Below are 25,920 nucleotides of genomic sequence, written 5' to 3' on the forward strand. Positions count from 1 at the left end.
CCTTTGGAAGTGAGCAGCAGAGAACTGGCAAGACCTGAAAGAACTCAAACAGAAGCAAGGGTAAGAATCTGAATAGGTTAAAAACAAAAAAACACAGCATCTTTACAGGAAGGAGCGCATCAAGAATGAACTAGCCTCTGGCGCGGTAAAGAAACCGCTCGCGGCTCTATCATTACCATGATGGGGACCCCAATGTCAGGCCACACCAGGTCCTCTGACGGCAGCTTGGGAGAATTCCACACCACCACGACCTTGTTCAGGTAAGGGAGGCCGTTCAGCCTCTCTAAGGAGTTCATGAGCACCTCCTCCCGCTCGTAAGTCAACATTACCACCGTGAACTGCTCCCGAGGGACGTTGCCGCCCAGCGCCGCCTGAAACTCCTTGCCGGAGCCCCCGGCCCCGCCGCCAATGGGCCGGAATCCGGTCCCTGAGCCCAGGAACTTGGCCTCCGAGGGCAGCACGGGGTCAAAGGGCGTGTGGGGGAAGAGATGGAAAGGCCCCGGGGCGGAGTTCCAGCCGCGGTAGAGGTCGGTGACGGTGAGGGTGAAGTTGCGGAGGTACTTGGGCGAGGCGTAGGGCGGCTCGGTCTCCACCGGGCCCAGGTCCAGGTCCCCGGTGTCCGCCATGTTGGGGTCGGTGCCGGCCGCCTTGCCCGAGCGGTGCGGGATCTCGGCCGCGGCCTCCTCCCGGATGGGAGCGGCTGGGATCTGGATGCGCGTCCGGATCACGGCCAGCACGGTGCTGAAGATACTGTCCGTGGTGGAGAAGTAGGTCTCCCAGAGGAAGCGGCCCTGGCGCCGCATGGCCAGCAGGTCGCTGTCCGAGAGGCTCCGCAACAGGAAGTGGACCTCAGTGACCCGCGGCTTGGGCACCACCAGCGCCGCCTCACTCCACTGCAGCACGTCCTGGTAGGGGAGCTGCACATGCTCCCCCAGCACCACCGGGACAGCCCCGACCTCCAGGGCCTCGAAGAGCCGGGTGGCGCACCCCGAGGACACAAGCAAGCGCGGGTCCCCCGGCGTGATGATGAGGGCGAAGGTGGAGAGCTTCAGGAGCTCCAGGCGGTCCTCCCGCCCGCCGCACAGCGCCCACTCAGTCGGCAGGCTGGCTCTCGGCTGGCTCTTGCAGGTGAATTCCACCAGGACCTGATCGAGCTTGCTGTCCTGGACGGCCTTGAGGGTGGCGATGATCCGATCGTCGTAGTCGGCCGGGGGGTCCCCCTCCATCTCCTCCTCAAAGGAGCGGGCCTCCTGAAGGCTGGATCTCAGCGACTCTATCTTCTCGCCCTGGAAGGTGAAGAGGTATTTCCGCTTCACCGGCACCTGTGGTGGGATTTCCATGAAGTTGGGCTCCGACATGGCGTGGACTAGGGGCGACACCACCAAGTCAAAGCCAGGCCGGTACTGGGCCGCATAGAAGGTGGACTGGGCCACCATGGCCCGGCCAGTGCTGACGTTGTACAGTAAGTTCTGGGTGTCCGACTTCCGAGACAGGCTGATGATGACGTGGTTGTGGCCGTCCGTCCGCCAGTGCGGGAGGGACGACAGCTGCTTCTCCAGGTCGGCGGGCCGCAGCAAGGCCGGCTCCTGCATCTCCCCTACTAGGATCACATAAAGGCAGGCGATGTCCGCATTGTCGGTGACATAAACGTTGGCTCGGGCCGTGGCCTGGAAAGCCTGCTTGACCAAGGGATCCAGGTAGCTGCCAAAGGCGAACTGGTCACTGTCATAAACATAGACGGGGAAACCAGAGGTCAGAGGGCACCGGGAATAATCGAAGCAATTGTGCAGCCGGCAGCCCCTCTGGGCCTTGGGGGGCGGGAGGCCGGCATCGTCCTTCTCCGGGAGCAGGCGGATGGGCAGGGAGAGCTTGGGCTGGTTCTGCGCCATCAGCTCCTTGTAGGAATGCTCTGTCTGGCTGATGACGTTCTTGAGCTGAAGCAGGTCCTGCTTGGCATTCTCGATGCTCTTCTTGCAGGCCTCAATCTTCAGGTTCAGCTTGGCGATTTCACTGTTCAGCTCCTGCCGCTTGGCTTCCAGCTGCAGGAGCTCCTCGCTCACAGACTCGCGGATGCGGCACAGGTCCAGCACGTGCTTCACCTCGCAGAGTTCGCTGCCGGCCCGCGGGCCGAAGATGCGCTTGCCCGCCTCCTCTGCCTCGTCCAGGGTGGTGAGATAATAGTGAGCAATGAGGGGGAAGAACACCAGGATGATGAACAGCGTGAAGCTGAGCCACGTGAGCCGGATGCGGTTGGACCAGCGCAGCATGCAGGTCTGACCTCCGTTCCCCGCGCCCCCATTCCGCAACATGGTATAGCCGGTCATGAGTCCCTCTGCGGCTCTTGCCCCCGCTGGTCACGTTGGCTCACTCGCCATAACCACGGGTTTCTAGTGGGCCAGGCTCAGCCTCTTCTCACTCAACACGCTTTCCCAAGAGTTAGTGTGCTCCCTGGACAAGGCACCAAGTAGAATGGAAATTTCATCTTCCTCAGCTGTGACTGAAATGGTCTCTGACCCTATTCCAGCAGATTCTGAGTTCTAGCTGTAGGCCAAAGAACATGTCCTTAATCTCTGTCAAAAGCCAGAGGGTACCAAATGCTTGTTGAGGTGGGAGGGAGAAGGTCCCTGATGGTGGAGCCAGGGAAAAACACCCTGGAATCAGACAGACCTCCTCAACCGCCATAGCTCTTGTTGCTTGGTTTCGCTGACCAACACATACGCATAGTTACTTTTCACAGTTATAAGGTAGCTGGTTAGAACAGAAATAAATGCCAGCCTCTTAAGTGTCACTGCCAATATTCAGGCCTGCAAAAGAAAAAGAAGTGTGTCAGTCTTGATGACCTTATGCTCAACAACCTTGCTTCCCCACTTCTGAAACTTTCTAGAAAATGCCTAAATTTTGTAAGACGGAACAATTGATTGGATCACTGGTGTGTGCCTCGCAGAATATTTTAAGTCCAATACAGGTTTTATTTTTTGGCATGGATATTGTACTTGGAGTTATTAATAGTAAGAGATGGATTAGGTAAGTGTCCAAAAACAGTTTCAGACACACCCACTTTCTTCCTATTAGAGCCGTATAAAATGATTAGAAGCTACATTCAACAAAGGGCAAAGATGTTCATAACAATTTGTTATTTGAGACTTAGGCATCGTGGTGAGACAGAGAAACACCCTCCTATCTATGTTCATTACTGACAGGAAAATTGCCTCTTTAAGTATTGGGGAAAAGCAAAAAAACAAACAAACAAACAAAAAAAAACACCTCTGTGAGGAGCTCCATTTATTATATTCAAAGTGGTGGAAAAGAGCTGAAGAGAACTCTCTGGATCTTCACCAGCAGTAATCCAGAGACAAAAATGTATTTCCCAGCTTGCTTCTCATTTATCTTCTATATAAATAGTAACTTGGTCTTTCAGAAAGAACGCTGTACTTAGAAATGGGGGTATTATTTCTTATCTTTTACAGAGATTTGCTGTGAGACTTTAGGCCTCAGGTTTCTAATCTCCCAAAACAGAGATAAATGCGTGGAGATAACAATACATTGTGTTGCTATGAAAATAAAGGAGGATACTTTAGGTTAATAAATCTTGAACCAGCATTCCCAGTCCTTTTCTCTTACCAAACTTTACTATCACAAGTTATAAAACTTTTGCACTTACTTTCTCCTCAATTTCAGTACATCTAGAAGTAAAAAAAAAAAAGGGCTTCCCTGGTGTCTCAGATGGTAAAGTGTCTGCCTGCAATGCAGGAGACCTGGGTTCGATCCCTGGGTCAGGAAGATCCCCTGGAGAAGGAAACGGCAACCCACTCCAGCATTCTTGCCTGGAAAATCCCATGGTTAGAGTAGCCTGATAGGTTACAGTCCATGGGGTCGCAAAGAGTCAGACAGGACTAAGAGACTTCACTTCATGCCAAAAATACCTCCAACTTCCTTCATTCATTTCCCCCAAAGAGTATTCATCATACTCTTTTCATGTCTAAGACATGCTAAGTATAACCGTGGGAGAAGCTAGGATGTAAAATAACCTTTGACCTCAGGGAACTACTTTTAGCCTAAAAAAGACACAGACAAGGATACGACCCCAAGACAGTGTAAAAAGAGAGGTAATTTATGGCCAGCATTTGGCTCAGATGGTAAAAGCGTCTGCCTGCAGTGCCGGAGACCCGGGTTCAATTCCTGGGTCGGGAAGATGCCCTGGAGAAGGAAATGGCAATCCACTCCAGCACTCTTGCCTGGAAAATCCCATGGACGAAGGAACCTGATAGGCTACAGTCCATGGGGTCGCAAAGAGTTGGACACGACTGAGCGACTTCACTTTCACTTTACGGATGCTCAGTCACTCTCTCTAGCTTCCACCTTTGCTAACCATGTATAACTATTAAATGTTTGCTAGAGTCATCTCTCCTTTTAGATAAAAATAGAAAGTGATGACAATGTTACTAAAAGGTTTGAGTAAGCAGACCGTGAGATACGGACAACAAAGCCCAAATAATAATCAATCATGGAAAAAACCTAAACTTGGGTAATTTAGTTTAGCAGCTTACCAAATATCCATGTAGGTCAATATTAAAGCATTATCCTTTTAATTCAAATGTTAAAAATATCCTTTTTTGTTTTCAAAATAAAAAAATGTGCTCTGCATTTATGAGCAAATCCTAACAAAGAGAGTATGGGGTGGAGGAAAACAAGTGGCAAAATCCGGGCGACTCGGCAGCTCCACCCCCCTCACCCTGTGGCTCAGGCCCCTCCTCTCTCTGGCTCACGTAGCACTGCGCTTGGGTGTGTCATCTCCTGAAACGGTCAACTCCGGGGCTTGCTCTCCTGATAGAAGACAGAGAGGCGACAAGGTATTAGGGAAATACTCAATACTGAAGAATTTATTAACTGTCCACTGTGAAAAGGCTTCTCATGTATACAAGGCGATCACAGAGTTTATTGTTCAAATGGAGACAGTATTTTAAGTGAAAAGCGGTCCTATCAATAAATACACTTGGACAATAAGCATAAATTGGCACTCTCAAAGGCAAACCATCCAGCTATATGGTTACCTGTTTATGTGCTCCAAGAGGGAATAAACCAAAACACTAAAATGTAGAAAAGTCCTTATCTTTTAGAAGTATATACTGAGATATTTACAGACGATTTATCTGGAATTTGCTTAAAAATAAATAGGACAAGCGTGGTGGTAAGAACTCTGGGGTATCAGTGAAACAAGATTAGTCATAACCAGACTGCTGTTGACACCGAATGATGGGGAGACACGCGGGTCTGCTTTTACGTGTGTTTAACATTTTTCATATTAAAAACTCAAAAACAAACTATACAGAGTCTAAACAAGATGTCTTTTACAAGTTACCTGGAGACTGACTACACAATCTCATATTGCTAGCACCACCAACTTACAGTGAACAGAACTGGAAAAAGAAACAAATGCCCTGATGGAAACCAGTAATTCAACATTGACTCTAAAATTTCTATCCCCATCAAGTTCCATCTCTTTTACTGGAATTAGGCAAAAGTGTCATCAGTGCTCTGAAGCATGAACTTTCTTTCCCAAACAGCTAAATCCATCATTTCAAGCACAAAAGAAAAACAAAAACACTTAGAATCTCTTCTGCCATTCTCTGGAGCATGATAATGAAGGTACTAGGATCTAGAAATAAGTCACACGAAACACTGATAAGGAACAGTCTTCTTATCAATGTAACTCCACATGCAATACACACGCCTCACTGATTCTGTCATCTGCCACCACACTGAACGCCCAACTTGTCAGCCTGCGCCCTACGATGCCTTCTACACGCAGCAACCAGAAGCATCATTTTAAACTTTGAGTTCGACCATGGCTCTCCGTCCCTTAAAAACGTTCAGCGCTCTCCCACTGCACTGCCAGGTCCTTCATAACTAGCTCCTGAAAGTCGCTCAGTCGTGTCCGACTCTTTGCAAACCCATGGACTGTATAGAATTCTCGAGGCCAGAACACTGGAATGGGTAGCCTTTCCCTTCTCCAGGGGGTCTTCCCAACCCAGGGATCAAAGCCAGGTCTCCCGCATTGCAGGCCGATTCTTTACCAGCTGAGCCACAAGGGAAGCCCTAGCTCCTGACCACCAAGCTACTCTCTCTCCCACAGGACATCCCTGCCACATGTGCTTGCTCAGCTTGAGCTGCACTGGCCACCTTTCAATTCCTCAACTGCCCAAGCTCTCAACTGCTTCAGAGGCCTTCTACCTGCTGATCTTTCCATCTCAAATGCTCTTCCCCAGGCTCCCCCTCTGGCTGACTCCTCCTCACCCTTCAGATTTTCACTTCTTGATATTCCCATTTAAAGCAGCCTTTCTTAGCCCCTGACACTTTCTGGCACTGACCTACTGATCGCCTTCATAATATCTCTTCCCTGACTTTTTATTACCTATCTTTCCCAACAAAACCTCACTGTTGGGGGTAGGAACCTTGTCTGCCTGGACCACTGCCGTATCACCAGGTTTCAGCACAGTGCCAGGCACATGGTTAGCTTCTCTGTAAACATCTGTTAAATAAATGAATTATATCACCAATCACTTTCCCATTCTACGAATTCTCAACTTTCCCTTGGTTGCCCGTGACACTGTACTCTCTAGTATTCTGCCTGTCTCCCTGACTCGTCCCTTTCTGCTTTGCTGGCACCCACTGGTGGTCCTACCTCATACAAAAAGTGCTCCCCAAGGCTTCTGACATAATCTGGTAATGAATCCATCCATTCAGATGGCTTCAACCCCCAAAGCTACTACTCCCACCCTAGCCTTTCTGCTCTGCACTAGCAGACCAGCATTTCCAGCTCCCAAAGGAGGTGACAAGAGAATGAGATGGTTGGATGACATCACTGACTCAATGGACATGAATCTGAGCAAACTCTGGGAGATAGAGAGGGACAGGGAAACCTGACATGCTGCAGTTCACGGGGTCGCAAAGAGTCAGACACAATTTAGCGGCTACCTCCTCTAGGACACAGCATAGCCACTTAATGATTCCAAATATTCCCTCTTTCCAAAAACTTTAAAATCTGCCCAAAATACTACATTCTTCCCCTTTTACAAACTAGAAACAATGTGATATACAGGAAAGAGTACAGACCTCCTGGCCAGACCTGGATCAAATCACAGCTTAGCAAGCTCTTAGATGGTCACCTAACCATGATGAGCTGCAGTTTTTTCATAAGTAAAAAACTCATGTTCAGGATTGTTATAAAAATTAGATAGTAAAAATCACCCTGAACAGAATCTCAATTTTGTAGTCTATTATTGGCTACAAGTCCTGGAGTTATTTTTAGATCTGCCAAACTATATCCATTCTTTTTTATAATAATTATAGTAACAATATATTTATAATAATAATTTACAATGTGTGCATTTATCCCTTCCTTTTATTCTACTGTCTTCACCCTAATACTGGACCGTAACAAACCATTATGCCTAATCTCAATTCCCCATCAATTTATCCTGTGCATTACTCTGAATCAGAGTAACGATTCAGTTACTCTGCAATACTCAGTATTCTTTTCATCTAATAAAGCTTTAGCTTGAATAATTTCAACTGATCTGATTTTGAGTTCACCACACCATTCTTCTGCTGTATCTAGTTAAAGGTTAATTCCACCCAATAAATTCTTAATTTCAGACATTATACATTTCAGTTCTGGAATGTCCATTAAGTCCCTTGTTAGAGATTCCATTTCTCTATTGAAATTCTTCATCTATTTATTTTTTGCATCTCTTATTCTATTTTCTTTAGCATATTTATAAAAGTAAAATTCCTTACCTAATTTTACTGTCTGGCGCACCTGTAGACTTTATTCTACTATTTTTCTCTTGATTGTACATCCTGTTTACCTGTTTCTTTGCAATCTTAAGATTTTTTTACTGTGTTCTAGACATTGTTTCAGAGAAGGCAATGGTACCCCACTCCAGTACTCCTGCCTGGAAAATCCCACGGACGGAGGAGCCTGGTGGGCTGCAGTCCATGGGGTCTCTGGGGGTCAGACACGACTGAGCGACTTCACTTTCACTTTTCACTTTCATGCATTGGAGAAGGAAATGGCAACCCTCTCCAGTGTTCTTGCCTGGAGAATCCCAGGGACGGGGGAGCCTGGTGGGCTGCCATCTATGGGGTCACAGAGTCGGACACAACTGAAGTGACTTAGCTGCAGCAGCAGCAGACATTGTTTAAAAGTACTATAAACACAGTAGTAAATACAATTTTCCCAAGAGATGGCATATTTTCTGTCAGGGAGTTAGAAGGAATAGAATTACATAGAGATTCTCATTATCCCTAGAAATACTTTTTGCCTTAAAGTTTACTCTGGCTGATATTAGTACCAGTCACCCAGCTTTTGTAAAAAAATTTCATTGTTGTGATAAAACATATACAACATAAAACTGCCATCTTAATTATTTTTAAGAGTATAGCTTGTAGCATTAATTACAGTCAAAATGTTGTACAACCATCATTACCATTTCCAAAAGTTTTCCATCACCTCAAGCAGAACTCTGTAACCAGGAGGCAGTAACTCACCTCCCTGTTCCCCGTTCAGTTCAGTTCAGTCACTCCATCGTGTCTGACTCTGTGACCCTACAGACTGCAGCACACCAGGCCTCCCTGTCCCTCACCAACTCTTGGAGTTTACTCAAACTCATGTCCATTGAGTCGGTGATGCCATCCAACCATCTCATCCTCTGTCGTCCCCTTCTCCTCCTGCCCCCAATCGTTCCCAGCATCAGGGTCTTTTCCAATGAGGCAGTTCTTCACATCAGGTGGCCAGAGTATTGGAATTTCAGCTACAACATCAGTCCTTCCAATGCACATTCAGGACTGATCTCCCTTAGGATGGACTGGTTCGATCTCCTTGCAGTCCAAGGGACTCTCAAGAGTCTTCTCCAACACCACAGTTTAAAAGCATCGATTCTTTGGCACTCACCTTTCTTTATAGTCCAACTCTCATATCCATACATGACCACTGGAAAAACCATAGTTTTGACTAGACGGACCTTTGTTGGCAAAGTAATGTCTCTGCTTTTTAATATGCTATCTAGGTTGGTCATAGCTTTTCTTCCAAGGAGCAAGCGTCTTTTGATTTCATGGCTGCAGTCACCATCTGCAGTGATTTTGGAGCCCAAATTTGCTGGCATATTGAGTACTGCACTTTCACAGCATCATCTTTTAGGATTTGAAATAGCTCAACTGGAATTTCATCACCCCCACTAGCTATGTTCGTAATGATGCTTCCTAAGGCCCACTTGACTTCGCATTTCAGAATGTCTGGCTTTAGGTAAGTGATCACACCACCATGATTAACTGAGTTGTGAAGTTCTTTTTTGTATAGTTCTGTGTATTCTTGCCACCTCTTCTTAGTATCTTCTGCTTCTGTTAGGTCCAGACCATTTCTGTCCTTTATTGTGCCCATCTTTGCATGAAATGTTCCCCTGGTATCTCTAATTTTCTTGAAGAGATCTCTAGTCTTTCCCATTCTATTGTTTTCCTCTATTTCTTTGCTTTGATCACTGAGGAAGGCTTTCTTATCTCTCCTTGCTATTCTTGGGAACTCTGCATTCAAATGGCTATATCTTTCCTTTTCTCCTTTGCTTTTTGCTTCCCTTCTTTTCACGGCTATTTGTAAGGCCTCCTCAGACAACCATTTTGCCTTTTTGCATTTCTTTTTCTTGGGGATGATCTTGATCACTGCCTCCTGTACAATGTCATGAACCTCCGTCCATAGTTCTTCAGGCACTCTATCAGATCTAATCCCTTGAATCTATTTGTCACTTCCACTGTATAATCATAAGGGATTTGATTCAGGTCATACCTGCATGGTCTAGTGGTTCCCCCCTTTCTTCAATTTAAGTCTGAATTTGGCAATAAGGAGTTCATGATCTGAGCCACAGTCAGCTCCTGGTCTTGTTTTGCTGACTGTATAGAGCTTCTCCGTCTTTGGCTGCAAAGAATATAATCAATCCCAGCCCCTGGTAATCTCTACTTTACTGTCTCTACGAACGTGCCTTTTCTAAATATTCATATAAGGAATACCATACAATATCTGCCCTTATGGAACTCACTTATTTCACTTAGCGTGTTTCAATGTTCATCTGTGTTGCAGCACAGAACTTCATCCTTCTTTTTGACTGAATAATATTCCATGGTAGACACATCCCGCCACTTGTTTATCCACTGAACTCTCGATGGATATTTGGGCACTGCCTGCCACTTGGTCAGACACTCAGCTCTCAGCTAATATTTGCCTAGTTTAACTTTTTCCCTTCTTTTCCCAGCAAACTTTCCATGTCTTTCCTTGTATTTTAGGTGCCCCTTAGAAACACTTGAGAACAAGATTTCATTCTTTTAATAGAACTCTAATTTAACAACCTTTGACTTTAAACTAGTGTTTGATCTACTTACACTTTTGTGATACATTAAGATTTACTAACAGTCTTTTTTGAAGAGGGGTTACTTATCACTTTTTTCTATTTCCCATCTCTTTCCTGACTTTTAGTTGATAAGTTTGTTATATTTTTTAAACCCTCTACCACATTACTTTGCCAACAAAGGTCCATCTAGTCAAGGCTATGGTTTTTCCAGTAGTCATGTATGGCTGTGAGAGTTGGACTATGAAGAAAGCTGAGCGCCAAAAAATTGATGCTTTTGAACTGTGGTGTTGGAGAAGACTCTTGAGAGTCCCTTGCACTGCAAGGAGATCCAACCAGTCCATTCTAAAGGAGATCAGTCCTGGGTGTTCTTTGGAAGGACTAATGCTAAAGCTGAAACTCCAATACTTTAGCCACCTCATGCAGAGAGCTGACTCATTGGAAAAGACACTGATGCTGGGAGGGATTGGGGGCAGAAGGAGAAGGGGACGACAGAGGATGAGATGGCTGGATGGCATCACCGATAGATGGATGTGAGTTTGAGTGAACTCCGGAAGTTGGTGATGGACAGGGAGGCCTGGCGTGCTGCAATTCATGGGGTCACAAAGAATCGGACGCGACTGAACTAAACTGATCCAGTCTGGAAGTTATATATTCAATTTATGACTTTAGTTGAAAGTTTAACATTATCTCTAGTATTCTGTCCCTCTTCTCAATTAATAAAAGATCTTTACCTATGACTGGAGCTTCCCTGGTGGCTCAGAGGTAAAGAATCCATCTGCCAAGCAGGACGCATCGAGTTCGATCCCTAGGTCGGGAAGATCCCCTGGAGAAGAAAATGGCAACCCACTCCGGTATCCTTGCCTGGGAAATCCCGTGGACAAGGGAGCCTGACGGGCTTTAGTCCATGGGGTTGCAAAGAGTCAGACATGACTTAGCGACTAAACAACTTTACCTATGATGACCTCTCTTGGCTTTTACATCAATATTGACTGATATTTTAGCTCCACCATGTTTCTACCCACTCAACATTAGCCCTTACTATCATTAATGCAATTCGTGCTTGTTTAGATTCACCCACATATTTACCAAGCTCCTTATTCAGAGCTCTACTCCTTTTTATATTTCATTCCTTCCCTCTGATTATTTCCTTTTTCCTAAAGTAGTCCCTCCAGTCAGAGTCTGTTGGCGGTAAATTTTATGTGAAACACTTTATTTCACCCTAAATCCTAAATAATGATCCAACTGCATGCACCGGTCTAGAGTAATAATTCTTTTCCACCAACTGAAGAATCCTCTGGATTCTATTATTGTTGCTGAGAAGTGAGATATCGGCCTAACTATTGTACCTTGTGGATAACCTGACTCTTCATGCTGGCTGTATTTAAGATCTCTTCAGCTTTGGAGTTCTTCTATGTCTACATGTGGAATCTGGAGCAGGGGGCAGGAGAGGGAGGTGAGTGGGATGCTCAGCACTCTAACTTTCTGGTTCTTAAGATGTGTGTCTTTCATTCTTCTAGAAAATGTTCAATCATTATCTGTTTGTTTGTTTAGTCATTAACTCTTTGTATAGGACCTGTCATTCATTCTCCCCTTTTTGAAGGTATGACGTATGTCAGACTTCCTCATTCCATTCTCCATGTCTTTAAACCTTTCCTCTGTATCCTTTTACCCTTTGTGCTACGATCTGGAAATGCCCTTTTTATCTACCCAGTTGAAGGGTCAGGAGATGTTTTTAGTAAAGAGCCAGAGAGTAAACATACTAGGCTTTGGGAGCCACATCCAGTCTAAGTAGAATATTTTCATTTGTCTCTTTTTTATATCCTTTAAAAATATAAAAAACCATTCTTACCATCCAAAACAAACTACAACCGAGATTTAGCCCACAGGCCACAGTTGGCCAACTCTTGATCTAACTCATTAATTCTCTCTTTTGTGTCTAAGGGGTTGTTTATCCAAACCACTGGGTTTTGATTTCAATGACTCTTTTACATTTCCAGAAATTCTGTTGGCTCCTTCTTTAAAACCTGCCTTATTTTTATGATAGCACCTACTCTTTCTCACGTGTTCTGTTCCTGCCCTTCATGTGCTGAGTCTCTTCTGTCTGCTGATTCTATTATCATCAGCTTTGGACTGCTTTTTATGTCGACCTCTCAGTCTGGAGAGTCTCCCAGAAGCCACAAGTAAATGTAAATTTGAACACAAAACTCATATGAAGGGAAAATGGTTCTGAGTTCTCTGTGAATATTCCCTTCCCCAACCAGTTCTGGATCTTGCTAACAGAGACTTTATCTTTTTCTGGTCTACCCATTCCTTTAGTGAATGTTCAACATTTTGAAGATCCATACTCTCATCTGGTGTCTCAGTCTGACACTCACAGGCACAAGCTCTTTCTCTTATTTCTGTGGGAACTAAACTGCAAGTTACCAAAACTGGCAAATACCTTAAGAGACTATAGCATCAGACTGTTCATCAGATGCTTTTTAAATCCCCTTCCTCTCCTGCCCCCATTCCACTTTTTTAATTTTAATGAGAATTTCTTTCCTGAAAGCAAAATATGCATTGTGTAGCAAGGAGTTTATATTAATCTAGTCTGCTATTTTGCCAAAATCAGAGACCTCCTCCAGTCTTTATGCATGAATAAACATGCTTACAAAAATGGGACATATGTTCCTTTCTGTAATCTGATGTTTCCCAATGACCCACATCATTACATGCTATACCATATGATGGTCAATAACTGAAGACAGAAACATTATAATTTGTTTAACCAATCCTCTTTTGTTAGACATTTGTTTTCAATTTTTCATCATAATCAAAGCTATAACAACGATTCTTGTAGCTATCTTTGCACACATCCACGGGTATCTCCTCAGGGGAAAAAAAAAAATTTAACATGGGTCAGTGCAAGAATATCTTATTTTAAAAATTACTGTCTACTAGAAAGATGGCCATTTATCCTCCCACCAACAGCACAGAGGGCATCTGTTGCCCAAGAGCTGACCAGTCACAGTGTGACAGAGACGGTTTTTACTCCACCAGTATGGATCTGCTCTCCTCCATTCCCCTCTCTGTCTTACAGTTTGGCTGGAATCGGAAGACTAGTTCCTGCCAGAGGGAACATGAGAAGAAGCAGGGTATCATTTCCCGTACAAGGCTCTTAAGAACAGGGATGGATTCTTCTTCCCCCAACTACTTGAGAGAATGAAAGGAAAAAACTCTAAAACTATGGAGTGGCGAGATTAAAAGCAACCCAGCCCTCTGGGTCACCACTGCAGAGAGTCACTTGATGGGGAAGAGTAAGAAACTTTGGTTATCTCAGGCCACTAAGATTTCTGAGTCTGGTGCTGCAGTAAAGCATTAATTAACCGAACAAATCCAACTGAATGCAATTAAAAAAAAAAAGTTTGATAAAATGTCATTCTACAGTTTTGATTTACCCTTTATAACTAGAGGTCAAACAATTTGTGCTCATTAAGTATCTGTGCTTCTCATTTCATTCACTATCAGTTCACCTGCTTTGCCAAATTTTCTACCTCTGAAAGTGTTTTTCTAACCACAACAGTCGGTTGTCCATATCACTCTCCTGACGAACTTCAACTGTTCCTTAGTTTCATCTAAGCAATTTGTTTCTCTCCAGCTGGATGCAGAAACTATTTTTCTCACCACTTTTGAAACCCCTCTACAAAATACCACATAGTTCTGGATGCCAGGTCACTGCTCAATTAATAATTATACTAGTTGAAAGTCTTAGTTTACATTTTCATTTTCAAACAAGTTTGAGATTTAGAGCCTATGGAGTCTTGATCCAAGGGAAATGAAACACTGAAAATAAAAAGAGAGACTTTCACAGCTGGGAGGAGGCTTGCAGGCCATCAGGACTTGCAGCCAGAATCTCTGGTTCAGAACTCAGCTTTGAGATTTTAAGAATATTACATAATTTCCTTCTTACAGTGATACTGAAAATCCCTACATACCTCCAGGGTTATTGTGGGGATGAAATAAGATATTATAGATAGATGGATACTTAGGTTAGAAAAGAGGGAACATTTCAGATCAATAACCTAAACTCCTATTTCAAGAACCTACAAGAACAAAATAAAGTAAGCAGAAGGAAAGGAATAATAAAGAGGACAAATCAATGAAATCAAAAAACATAAAGACAAAACTCAATAAAACGAAGAGGTTCCTCAACAATTCTGACAAACCTGCTCAAGACTGACGAAGGAAGAGATACAAATCACCAACAATGGGAATGAAACAGGATATCACACAAGTCCTGCAGGCATCAAAAGGATAATTAAGGAAGACTAGGAACAACTCAACACACCTAAGTTTGACGACTCAGACAAAAGGGACCAATGCCTCGAGAAACACAAACTGCCTCAACTCACCCAATGGGAACTAGTCCTACAACTATGAAACAGACTGACTTTGTAATTTTAAAATTACAACAGAAATGCCCCCCAAAAGAAATGTCCAGCCCCAAAGGCTTCTACTGGAGAATTTCTACCAAGTGTTTATAAAGTACTGGGTTGGCCAAAAAGTTCCTTCAGGTTTTTCCACAGCATCTTATTGGCCAACCCAACATAATGATCTATTACATACAATCTCTTCCAGAGCGGGGGGACACCTCCCAGTCCATCTTACCAGCCCTGATACCCAAACCAAAGAAAGCACCAAAAAAGAAAAAGACAGATACATCTCTCTCATCAATATAAGACAAAAATACTGAATAATAGTGAATGGAATTCAGTAATATATAAAAATAATTAAATTATTAATACATCGCTCTTAGGTAGGGAAGTGTTATTTTAACATTGTTGATCTTATCCGGAAGCATGAACATTCATTCTCTCCATTTAGCCACACCTTTATTTCTCCTATCAAACAGTTTTGTCATCCTCATCCCTGCCCCAATGTCTCATATTAAGTTACTGTGTATTCTCCATAATTTACTCATCCATTCTCTGGTCCTCCACCTCAGCAGCTCATCCTCCGGTACCTTTCACCACTCCTTAAGTGCAGTCTGTCCTCGGGGGTTTATCCCTTGTCCTCTTCTCTCTTTCCCTATCTTTATTTACTGGAGTTTGCCAACAGCTTCAATTAGCACCCCCTGATAATCGGATGACTATGAGAGTTACCTCTCTAATCTTGACCTCCTTCTCCAGTGGTCAGCAACACAGACATCTACCCCTCAAGTTCCAATGGCAGCAAGGGTACATCTCTGAGTATAAGGAGGTTCCGTTAGTGTCTTCTCCCAGTAAAGAGGGAAAAGTTCAAAATATTGTGTACAGACATTTACCATTCAGATCACTGCCGATGCCATAACTTCTAACTCCTTCCTTAACCAAAATTTTTTTGCTGATAAATGGAAATTCTTCATCTGTTAGCCATTCACTGGAAGGCTTCAAACTAGTTACATTCCTGGAAGCTGAAATGGTAAGTAACTCAAGTCAAAGGTCCAGGACATCTGCTGAGGAGTTAGCTGGGGCTTAGAGTTCTCAGTCAGAATTCCACGTGTGCTTGTCTTGTGCTTTCACCTCCTCCCTCCTACACCTTAACATACCAGCCACTCTACAATCGCCTCCTCTTTGAGTGCCTTCTCCTCTAACACTCCTTCCGTCTCAGTGGGAACATTACCAGCGATAAGGACCCTGCTTTCAAGAGTCTGTTGATAGTATAACCATCCTACTGACTCGACTTCTCTTCTTTTACAACTAAAATACTCTGATATTGAAATTTCCTATCATGGACCTGGCATATCTCTCTGTTCATTTAGGTTTTCTTTAATGTCTTTCAACAAAGTTGTATAATTTTCTTCATTAAAGAAAAAAAAACACTAAACTGAGCTAAAGTAAAACACTCAATGGAGAGAGACAAAAAGAAAAAAAAACAGAAGGGAGAGACGCAGGGAGTAAACAGCTGGTTCCACTTGGGCTGCAGTTATGCATATATCTGAAACGCGTGGAGGGAGACTGGGGCCAGAAGCGAGACGCTCTTCCAGATGTCCCCAAATGAAACCTTCAGCTGCCTTTAATCTATTAAATAGCTGTGGCGACAGTGAACATCTACTGAACGTCTGCTGTATTCCTTCACATACGTAATCTTCATGACAATCTTATGAAGTACGTACGTACTACTAGCGTTCCCACTATGTACATGAGGAAACCAAAGCACAGAAGTTAGGAAATTTGCCTAGGGGCATCCATACTGAGTAAAACTTGGACTCAAAGCAGAGTTACTCTAAGGCCCACACTCACTAATGTCTTAACCATTTAAGATAAACTGCCTGTGACATTAATTCAGGGGAAAGAGAGCACAGGCACAGCGCGCGTACATGATTTCTTAATCACCCAGATGACCACAGCGCCACTGCACACGGGCAACGACAGCTCTATGGCGCACGGCCTACTATCCAAACCTAAAGCCAGCTTACACGCGCACCAATTTCTCTGCTAGACAGAACAAGAAAACAACGTGCTCAGAGCGGAAGGCCTACCTGTGCGTGCGTCTGTGCGTGCAGCAGTTAGTACACGGGCCCATCAAGCAGGCAGAGCCCTATCACAACCCAGGTGCACGCTGCTGCTATTCCTGCCACGGCCACAGGCCCCTCAAACTGGACAGAGATAGTTCTGCACAGAAGTCATTTCAATAAGGTTGTTGAAAGCAGTAGTTCAAAGATTCTTTTAATTCTGTAGCGACACCAAACAACATCATTTCCTGATTTCCTGCTATGCACAGGCATGACAAACAGCCTGTTCCAGGAAGACTACCTAGTTAGTAGTCTGAATTTTAAATTTTAAATTCATCCTGAATTTAAAATTCAGGATGTTAATAAGCTAAACGAATTAAACTAAAACAAATTTCCTGATACTAGCCCTACTGTTAAGATTCTGACTTCTCTCTTCTATCGTTCAAAATAACAAAATGCACTTTCAGGGAAGCTAACTGCTGATAAAGAGTGACTTGTAAAAACTGAACATAGGCAACTGACAAGTTACAGGAGGGCAATGTGTGCTTTTCACAGGACAACCACCATAGTTTATTTACTGGAGAAATGTGACCTGGGTGTAAAACAGGGGACATAGAAAGCTGTTGGCAATTAAAAACCAAAATCAGGTGAGAAAAACTGGTTGTGCACTGATACACTTACTGAGTTACGAGTCAGGATTATGACACAACCACAGAGAACCATGGAGATGAGCTGCCTTTATTATAGGGCTTTGAAAAAAGGAAACACAAGTAAACCCTGGGCTCAAGAGCAGATTTCTAAGTCCAAAGATGTTCCACAAAGGCCCCTAGCAGGCACAAAATAAGCATTCCTTCCATTACTCACCTGTATATAGCGTATTAACACACAAACTAACATTCTTCATTAACCTAGGTCAAATATTGCTGGATTTAGTCAGTAATAAATCTCAACCCAGAAGTCTCAACTCCAGGATAAGTCCTTGATTGGAAAATTATGCCAATTCCTTTAACTGTTTCCCCTCCCACCAGTTTGATAACATCCCACAAATCAAAATCATGTCTGACAAGTCACTTTTTAACTAGGGTAATACAAAATCAAGATGCACAAATCACCTCAGAATGTTTTCACAAGATAAACCCAGGCCCGCCCAACAGTAACTGAATCAGAATTCCCAAGTACGGGGCTCAAGTTCCTGCCATTTGACAAAGCTCCAGGTGACTTTATTGCAGAGCACACACATAAACTTGAAAGTCCTGGTCTAACAAAGAACTGATGACAGTCCTCATTCGGGCTGATGACATCTGAATCCATGTAATTACAGACAACTAAGGAGGCCAACGGAGAAGGCAGTGGCACCGCACTCCAGTACTCTTGCCTGGAGAATCCCAGGGACGGAAGAGCCTGGTGGGCTGCCGTCTATGGGGTCGCACAGAGTTGGACACGACTGAAGCAACTTAGCAGCAGCAGCAGCAAGGAGGGCAAAGAGCAATATACATTATTCATGCAGAAAGTCTACAGACTACAGCACAGACTTCTGGAAGACAAGGGCTGGTGGGGGTGGGGGGTCTTCATTTGTTATCACTATAGACCTACCACTTGTTATAACTGTATTTATATTTACAACACCCTCCAGTATACATACTTTACACATACTATCTCATCTCATCCTCACGTCAACCATCTGGGGGATAGGCCTGTTTTTTCTGCTTTACTTTGAAGAAAAGTAAGTATGAATCCCAGTCAGGTAACCTGTTTAAGGCCATACAGCAAGAAGGTAAGGAGCCCAGATACAAACCCAGGTGCCAGACCTGTACCCCACTACCCACGGGTTCATGATTTGTTTACTAAAATACTCATTCTGCCTTCATTCACTTATAATAAGCATGCACTACTTTCATAATTAAGGAGAATGCTATTTTGCTGCAGTCACTTTAAAGTGTACCACATTAGATTTTCCCATAATGTGACAATCAGCTTTTTAGAAAAAAATTAAGCTGAATTCCTGCATGACAAACCAAAACCCCAAATAAGTCCCAGATGAATCTGAGAGGTAACTGTAATAAATGAAACTACAAAAAGAACAACAAGAAAACATAAATGAAATTTCACTTCAAGATAAGTTTAGCCACTTGTACTGGAATCCAAGCAAAAATGGAAGAAAAGTTCAACAAACTTGATGACAAAGGGATCAAAGGCTTCTAATATTTGTTTATTTTTTTAAGTTGCAATTCAGTGAAGAGACTGGGGGAGGCATTTACAACACAGTATTACTTTAATAGAAGCAAAGCAATACCATAATAGCCAAAGGAAATAAACAGGAAGCTACACAAAAAGAAGGGGCCCAAAGGCTTAACATTTTTCAATATTTAATCATCCCAGAAATCAAGGAAATGTATCCTTAAAACAGGACACAGTGACATTTTCCACCTATAAATCAGCAAAGGACAGTAAGATTACAGTATGTGGCACCAACCAGGATCAAGGCAAACAACCCCACACCCCCAGTGCTGGGAGCAGGTACCAACTCTCCTTTCTGGAACACAATTAGGCCTGAAGCAATAGAAGCCCTGAAACCTGCCTTCACTGACTCTTCAATTCCACTTCCAGAAGTTATTTGTAAGAAAGAGTCGTGAATGCGAACCGAGATTTAATTTCAAGAATGTCCACAAAGTGCACCACTTACTATAATAAAGTACAGGACATCTCTGTACTCTGCTGGCAGCTACAGTGACGGGTACACTGATGTTGTATTAGTAGGAACGTAAACTGAAATTTTCCATCTGTAACAAGTCCATAAAATATTCACATCTTTGACTCAGCAATTTCACTTTTTAGGAATGCATTCTATGTGAGCAAAGATTTGTATTGTAAACATGCAATCACCAAGTATTCAACAGAAAAAGCTATAAATTAAATGTCCAAGATTAAGAGGAAGGTTAAATATTACATATGATAAGTCCATGTCAGTAATATGATTATTAATAAGCTTTTCAATCAGTTTCAATCAAACAGGAAAATGTTCACAATATAACTGTGAAAAATACAGATTCCACAGTATAGGAGGAGGAGGTGTAAAAACAGGTTTGTTTGTTTTTTTATTAAGATCTTCAGATGGATTTTGCTGAAGAATCTTTCCAGAACAGTTAACTTGATGTGCAAGTGCCTAGAGCATAAACTAATTTCTCTAAGAGTTTCCATTTCTCAAGAAAATAGGATTTTCACCTTCTGCTATGGAGGCATACAATTCATATCATTAGGGTTCCAGGCCTCCCTAAATAAGACAGAAAACTCATGCAGCAGTTTGCTAAGCGTGACCTAAATCAGCTTTATGACTCGGGCATCCAAATTCAACCTTCATGGCTGAATTCAACTTGAGACTCCAATTTTGTCATCCTTTTATAACTAACTATCTTTAAGAGTCATCGGGACCCCTAACTTCACAATTCCAGTCCTTCTTGACTCAAATGCTTATCTTTTTTTAACCCATAAAGTAAAGGGGTGGACTGCATGCGTGTGTGTGCTCAGTTGCTTCAGTCGTGTCCGACTCTCTGTGACCCCATGGACTGTAGCCCACTAGGCTCCTCTGTCCATGGGATTCCCCAGGCAGGAATACTGGAGTGGGTTGCCATGCCCTTCCCCAGGGGATCTTCACGACCCAGGGATCGAACCCCTGCACCTGACATCTCCTGCACTGACAGGCAGGTCCTTTACCACTAGCACCAAAAAAAGGGTCAACTACATGACCTCAAAGATCCTTTTAGATTCTGAGATCCCACTGACTTACAACTGCCTTGCACACAGAAAGCACGTACATACTGGTTCACTGGGGGAGAAATAATACCAACATATAAACTCAGGGTAGCAAGGCCATCCCCAAGACCTCCTTTTGCTTCACCTCCAAAATGTCAAGCATAATGCTTTAAGACCCCCCCTTAATTTTCCACTGTGTTGATAATAATTTAGGGTCCTCATCAACTATTTTCTCCATTATATACTACGATGTTATTTTATATTTTACAGCTCCACTTCAGAAACAAAGGAAGTCACACTGGGAAGAGTAAGTCAAGGGTGGAAAAAACCCAGGATACAGAAAAAAAGATTTTATCAGTCTAATCTAAGTACATTTAAAGGCAATAAAGGCAGAGTTGAGCACTTGGATCTCAAAACCACAGGGAAATAATTTAGTTTAACAACAGCACGCACACACACAGAGCTGTGATTTCAGTGACTATTAGTATCATTTCAGTGAGTCTACTCAATGTTGTCATGACCTAAATGGGAAGGAAATCCAGAAAAGAGGAGTGTATGTATATATATGGCTGGTCTACTCTGTTGTTTAACAGAAACTAACTCAACAGTGGAAAGCAACTATACTCCTAATAAAAAAATTATATATATACTAATATATAAGACTGATTAGGGGAAAAAATTATCACCTATTTTTTTTCTTTTTGGTCTTTTTTTTTTTAACAAAGTTTGGTGTCAAAAACAAAAGAGTAAGCGTTCCCCTCACCCTGTACTCTGTTAGATGACACTGTTTACTGAATACTATATGCTGCGCTGAGTACCACATTTTAAGAGGGACATTAACAAAGTGAATGCAGGCCAGAGGACTAAGAAATAGCTCAGGGGATTTGAAACTGTCAAATAAGAAACATCTGAAGGGAATGAAGATCAACAGTCTGTGGACTAGAAGACCCAGGAAACAGGACGGTAATCTCAAGGACCACAGAGGCCTTGAGAGTGAAGTTAATACTAGAGTGAAGCTGGCAGGAGGAGACTTTAGCAAAATGGACAGGATATTTGGCATCTAAAGGAGACTGCATGCTAACTCGTTTCAGTCACGTCCAACCCTTTGGGACTCTATGGACCGCAGCCCACCAGGCTCCTCTGTCCATGGGGTTTTCCAGGCAACAATACTGGAGTGGGTTGCCATACCCTCCCTCCAGGGGATCCTTCCATCCCAGGGATTGAACATGCATCTCGTACATCTCCTGCATTGGCAGGCGGGTTCTTTACCACTAGCACCACCTAAGTAGACCCTAAAGGAGATTACTATCATCAGAAATGTGAACTCTACAACACTGAAGCTTCTTTTTCCCAAGAAAACCAGAAATAGAGATTTTCATGTGAAATCTCCCCATTTCTAAGAACTGACACCCAGTGTAAGACTTAGTGTAAGTTGGGCAGCCCAATCATACGCACAGGCCTCTTCTGATCCATGCACACCAATCTGCAACTCACGTCTGGGAAACATGATGGCTATCTTCCAGCATCTGAAGAACTGCCAGAGGGAAAAGGAATAGAGTTGCTCCACACAGCCCCGAAAGGTGACACTCCCAGAGAGGCCAACTGCAGCTCAGTAAGGACAAGCGTCCTAAAAACTAGTCTGCAAATTAGAATGGGCGGCCCAGGGGGGTTCGCATCACTGTAAGTATTCAAAAAGACACAGGTCACTAATTCTGCCTTCTAGTACATCTTCTGACCAAATAACTAAAAGCCCACCCCCCACCCCCGCAAAGCCTCAGTTTTCTTTCCTACCTTCCTTCCCCTTCACAAAAAGGAATATTGGGTCGTCCCTAGTGGCTCAGGGAGTCCGCCTGCCAATGCAGGAGTCACAGGTTTAATCCCTGGTCCAGGAAAATCCCACATGTCGCAGAGCAGCTGAGCCCGTGCTCTAGAGCCCACGCTCTGCCTCAAGAGAAGCCTCCACGAGCCCGTGCTCTAGAGCCCACGCTCTGCCTCAAGAGAAGCCTCCACAATGAGAAGCCCGCACACTGCAACACAGAGTAGCCCCCACTCCCTGTAACTAGAGAAAAGCCTGCACAGCAACAAAGACCCAGCACAGGCAAAAAAATAATTTTTTTTTTTAAAAAAGGAATATTCTAACACTTAGCCTCCTATCTCTCAGTTACTATAAAGATCAAAATCTATGTGAGAAACAATATATGAAGACAGGATCGACAAGGACTATAGTAATTTAAGACATTACTGTAACCTACCATCACCATGTATTTATGTATGTTGAACCTCTCCTACTATACAGACAAAGGGCATATTCCAAATCTAACTCATTATTTTTTTATTCCTCACTCAGTAGCAAATCTTTTTCGAAAAAAAACATTTTAAAAAGAGGTTGGAAGAAGAGGGTTAAAATGACCACAAATATAAGAGAATAAGAAAACAGTCAACAAAGCAAACACCGAGGAGGTTAATCATTAATATCACTCACTGGTCAGTCTAAAAGGTACTGGGCCCTGTCAAACAGAAGAATACACAAAAGCAATACCGTGTGTGAAGGGGTGATGCTCGCAGGCAGGCATTGGCAAACCACAGCCAGGTGTCTGTTCTGTACATAGAGGCACACTGGAAGCGAGTCCTGATCACTCCCCTATGGGCTGCACGTGTGTACTGCTGCAGGCACGCTGCATATATGTCCTACATGTCTGTTTCACTCTACAACAGCAAAGAACACTTGTAAAGCCTAATATACTCTCTATTTGGCCATTTACAGAAAAAGTTTGCCTACTTTTCTGTAAAAGTACTCCGGGGTTACAAACTACAAAGGTGGCTGGATGCTGAGACACAGTTCATCTTCCCACAGCTCCATCCCGTATTTTATGGGTCATCTGGGGGGCATGTGAGCAAAATCCTAGACTGAAGATTACAGCCTAAGTGCAGAGGAGGTAAATGTCACCAAGTGAGGTCTTCATATTCCTCTGATACACTCAGGATTATAAAAAGTTTAATACCGCTTCTCTTCATCTAGTAATATCACCAAAGAGATCTGAAGAACTCCAAGTGTACAAGGAGTGTGGGACCAGTTCAGGCACGAAAAGATCACGCTTACTGGAGAGTCTACCCGTTCCCCTTGAGTTCTCGAACTCCATCTGCCTGAGCTCCCCTATTTTCAAGGAACCTACAAATACATGAAATATCCTTTCTTCTTACTTAGTTACCCTATCATTACAGGTTTTCAAAAGAAATAGCTACATAAATTAAGAGGAAAGAAAAACAGGGTGGAAATAAATATGTTAACAGAAGTTTTCTGAGCTAAACTTAATATCCAGCAGAAATTAGTGCACAGGTTTACAGCTTTATGAAAGGTTTATATTCCTTGCCTCACTCTGAAGTAATTATATGCAAAGACATTCACATCTCTACCAACAGCTGATCCAGAGGAACCTTCATTTTTCTCCTGATAACCTGAATCTCCTTCTGCTTTAGGCAGTATTTCCAACCCTCCCTCCAGGAGGGAGGTCCCAGATGTGATTTACGCAAGAAGACTCTTAAGCATTTCTCCCTCCAGTTTAGGTAGCTTCATTTTTGAAGGCTGGGCTTCTCATGTTGTTTTGTTGTTTTTTTTTTTAAATCTATGCCTTGTGGGCATGCAGACGGCATCACCTCTGGGTTTGCTCAGCCAATGTCTTGCGCTCTGGTTCAGTTATTCTAACTGTACTGAGCGGCTGGGATGGTAACCTGGGAGATCCTGACAGTCTTTCCAGTTAGTGCCTCAGTTAGGGACCCTCCTACTCAGCACAGCTTACTGAGCCTGGGCCCCACTCCTGCACCACCCTTCAGTGATTTCACGCAACAGCTAGTCTAAAGCCCTGAGGAAAAGGGCAGCTCCTTATCTAATCCCCACAACATTCTTCCCATGGCTTCAAGCCATCCATTCAACCTCCTCCTTCTCAGGCTTAACTCTACCCCTGACTCATTTCTCTCTATCCTGTTTGCAGGAAGCCTTTTCTCTTCACAGGTTAAAGCTCTGAAGCCTAATGACAAAAAGATTCCAACTACATGCAGAACATTAAATGCCAGAGTTTTCTCCCCTCTGATAGAGGGAGAGGTGGGAACCTGAAAACTCAAACTGGTCAATCATTTATCTAGTAGATATGTCCCCCAGAGCAGCGGCTACATCTTCAAGTATTAAATAAACCATGTTTTCAGTGTTCTTTAGATCTACTATTCTAACCCTCTTCCAGAAAGCACTCAGACTAGGTTCCCTCATACTTCTGATTACTTCTGACTCCTCAGGCTCCCCACAGGAAATTCCCACAGGAGACGGTATTTTTAATGAACCAAGGAAGAATTTAAGAAGATGGGTCTTCCTTCTTTTAAAGTCCCCCTGCTAAAATTTGCTGAGAACGCTGAGCTCCACTCAAAAGACTATCAGGATCTCCAAGGTTACCATCCCAGCCGCTCAGTACAATTAGAATAACTGAACCAGAGCGCAAGACATTGGCTGAGCGAAACCAGGGGAAATGCAGTCTGTGTGACCACAAAGCACAGATTAAAAACAACAACAACAACAACAACAAAAACACTTGGGAAGCCCAGCCTTCAAAAAATGAAGCTACCTAAACTGGAGGGTGAACTACTTGAGACTTCTTAAGTAAATCACATATGGGAAAAAAGGACAAGTGTCTGCTCCTCCTCCTCCGGAGTGGAACTTGGGGCTTGATGAAGCCCTTTCGAATTTTTGAAAAGAAAAGAGGAGGTAAGAATCCACCAAAGTCAAGTCTTTTGAGAACCACGATTAACAATGGCTCAAGCGGTAGAGAAGAGAAACAGCCTCTCTGCAGTCTGGCAGCCCTGCCGGGTTTCCAAAGGGCTTCGGATTCACACTGCACCGTGCCCGCGCGCTGGGATAACTCGGCTAAGATTTCAGTCGTGTAGACGCGCTCTCCCCAGCCCCTCTCCCGCCTGAGCAGCGCTAGGCCCATCACTATAGAGCCTGGGTACCAGAGCCCCAGATGCACAAAAGAGCAGCACCTGGACCCTTCCTTGCGCAGGAAGTGGCTATTCTGATTGCGGGCTCCTCGTGAAAGGAGGTGAGCCGGGTGAAAAGAGGCCAAGGAAGAGCAGCTGCAGGCGGCCGTGTCTGAATGCAGCGGAAAGCAGATGTGGAAGTGTGTGCGCGCTCAGAAGGGGAGGGGGGGAGGTCCGGATGCCCCTTCGTGGACCGAAGATGCTCTACATAAGCCGCTGGACAAACACAGGGGGGCAAAGGATGGGGGGAGGACTTTCGGGTGCAGAAGTGGCTGCATG

General features: G+C 43.8%; 1 protein-coding gene across 13 annotated transcripts in view; it reads right to left on the bottom strand.

Moving 5' to 3' along the window:
- The window catches only part of EXTL3 (exostosin like glycosyltransferase 3), a 128,512-nt gene that overhangs the window by 37,285 nt on the left and 65,307 nt on the right, over window positions 1-25,920 (bottom strand). For 3 of the 13 annotated variants that reach the window (XM_055577742.1, XM_055577747.1, XM_055577744.1), the window contains exons 2-3: window positions 4,733-4,824; window positions 177-2,804 (exon numbers count right to left, since the gene is read on the bottom strand). In XM_055577742.1, the coding sequence (XP_055433717.1) occupies window positions 177-2,324 (2,148 nt within the window). In that variant the 5' untranslated portion in view covers window positions 2,325-2,804; window positions 4,733-4,824. Of the gene's footprint in view, window positions 1-176; window positions 2,805-4,732; window positions 4,825-11,128; window positions 11,221-22,074; window positions 22,154-23,158; window positions 23,326-25,920 lie in introns of all 13 variants that reach the window. The other 10 variants (XM_055577748.1, XM_055577750.1, XM_055577755.1 and 7 more) reach the window with 7 other exon arrangements.

The sequence above is a fragment of the Bubalus kerabau genome, chromosome 4 (genome assembly GCF_029407905.1).
Source record: "Bubalus kerabau isolate K-KA32 ecotype Philippines breed swamp buffalo chromosome 4, PCC_UOA_SB_1v2, whole genome shotgun sequence".
Taxonomy (NCBI): domain Eukaryota; kingdom Metazoa; phylum Chordata; class Mammalia; order Artiodactyla; family Bovidae; genus Bubalus; species Bubalus kerabau.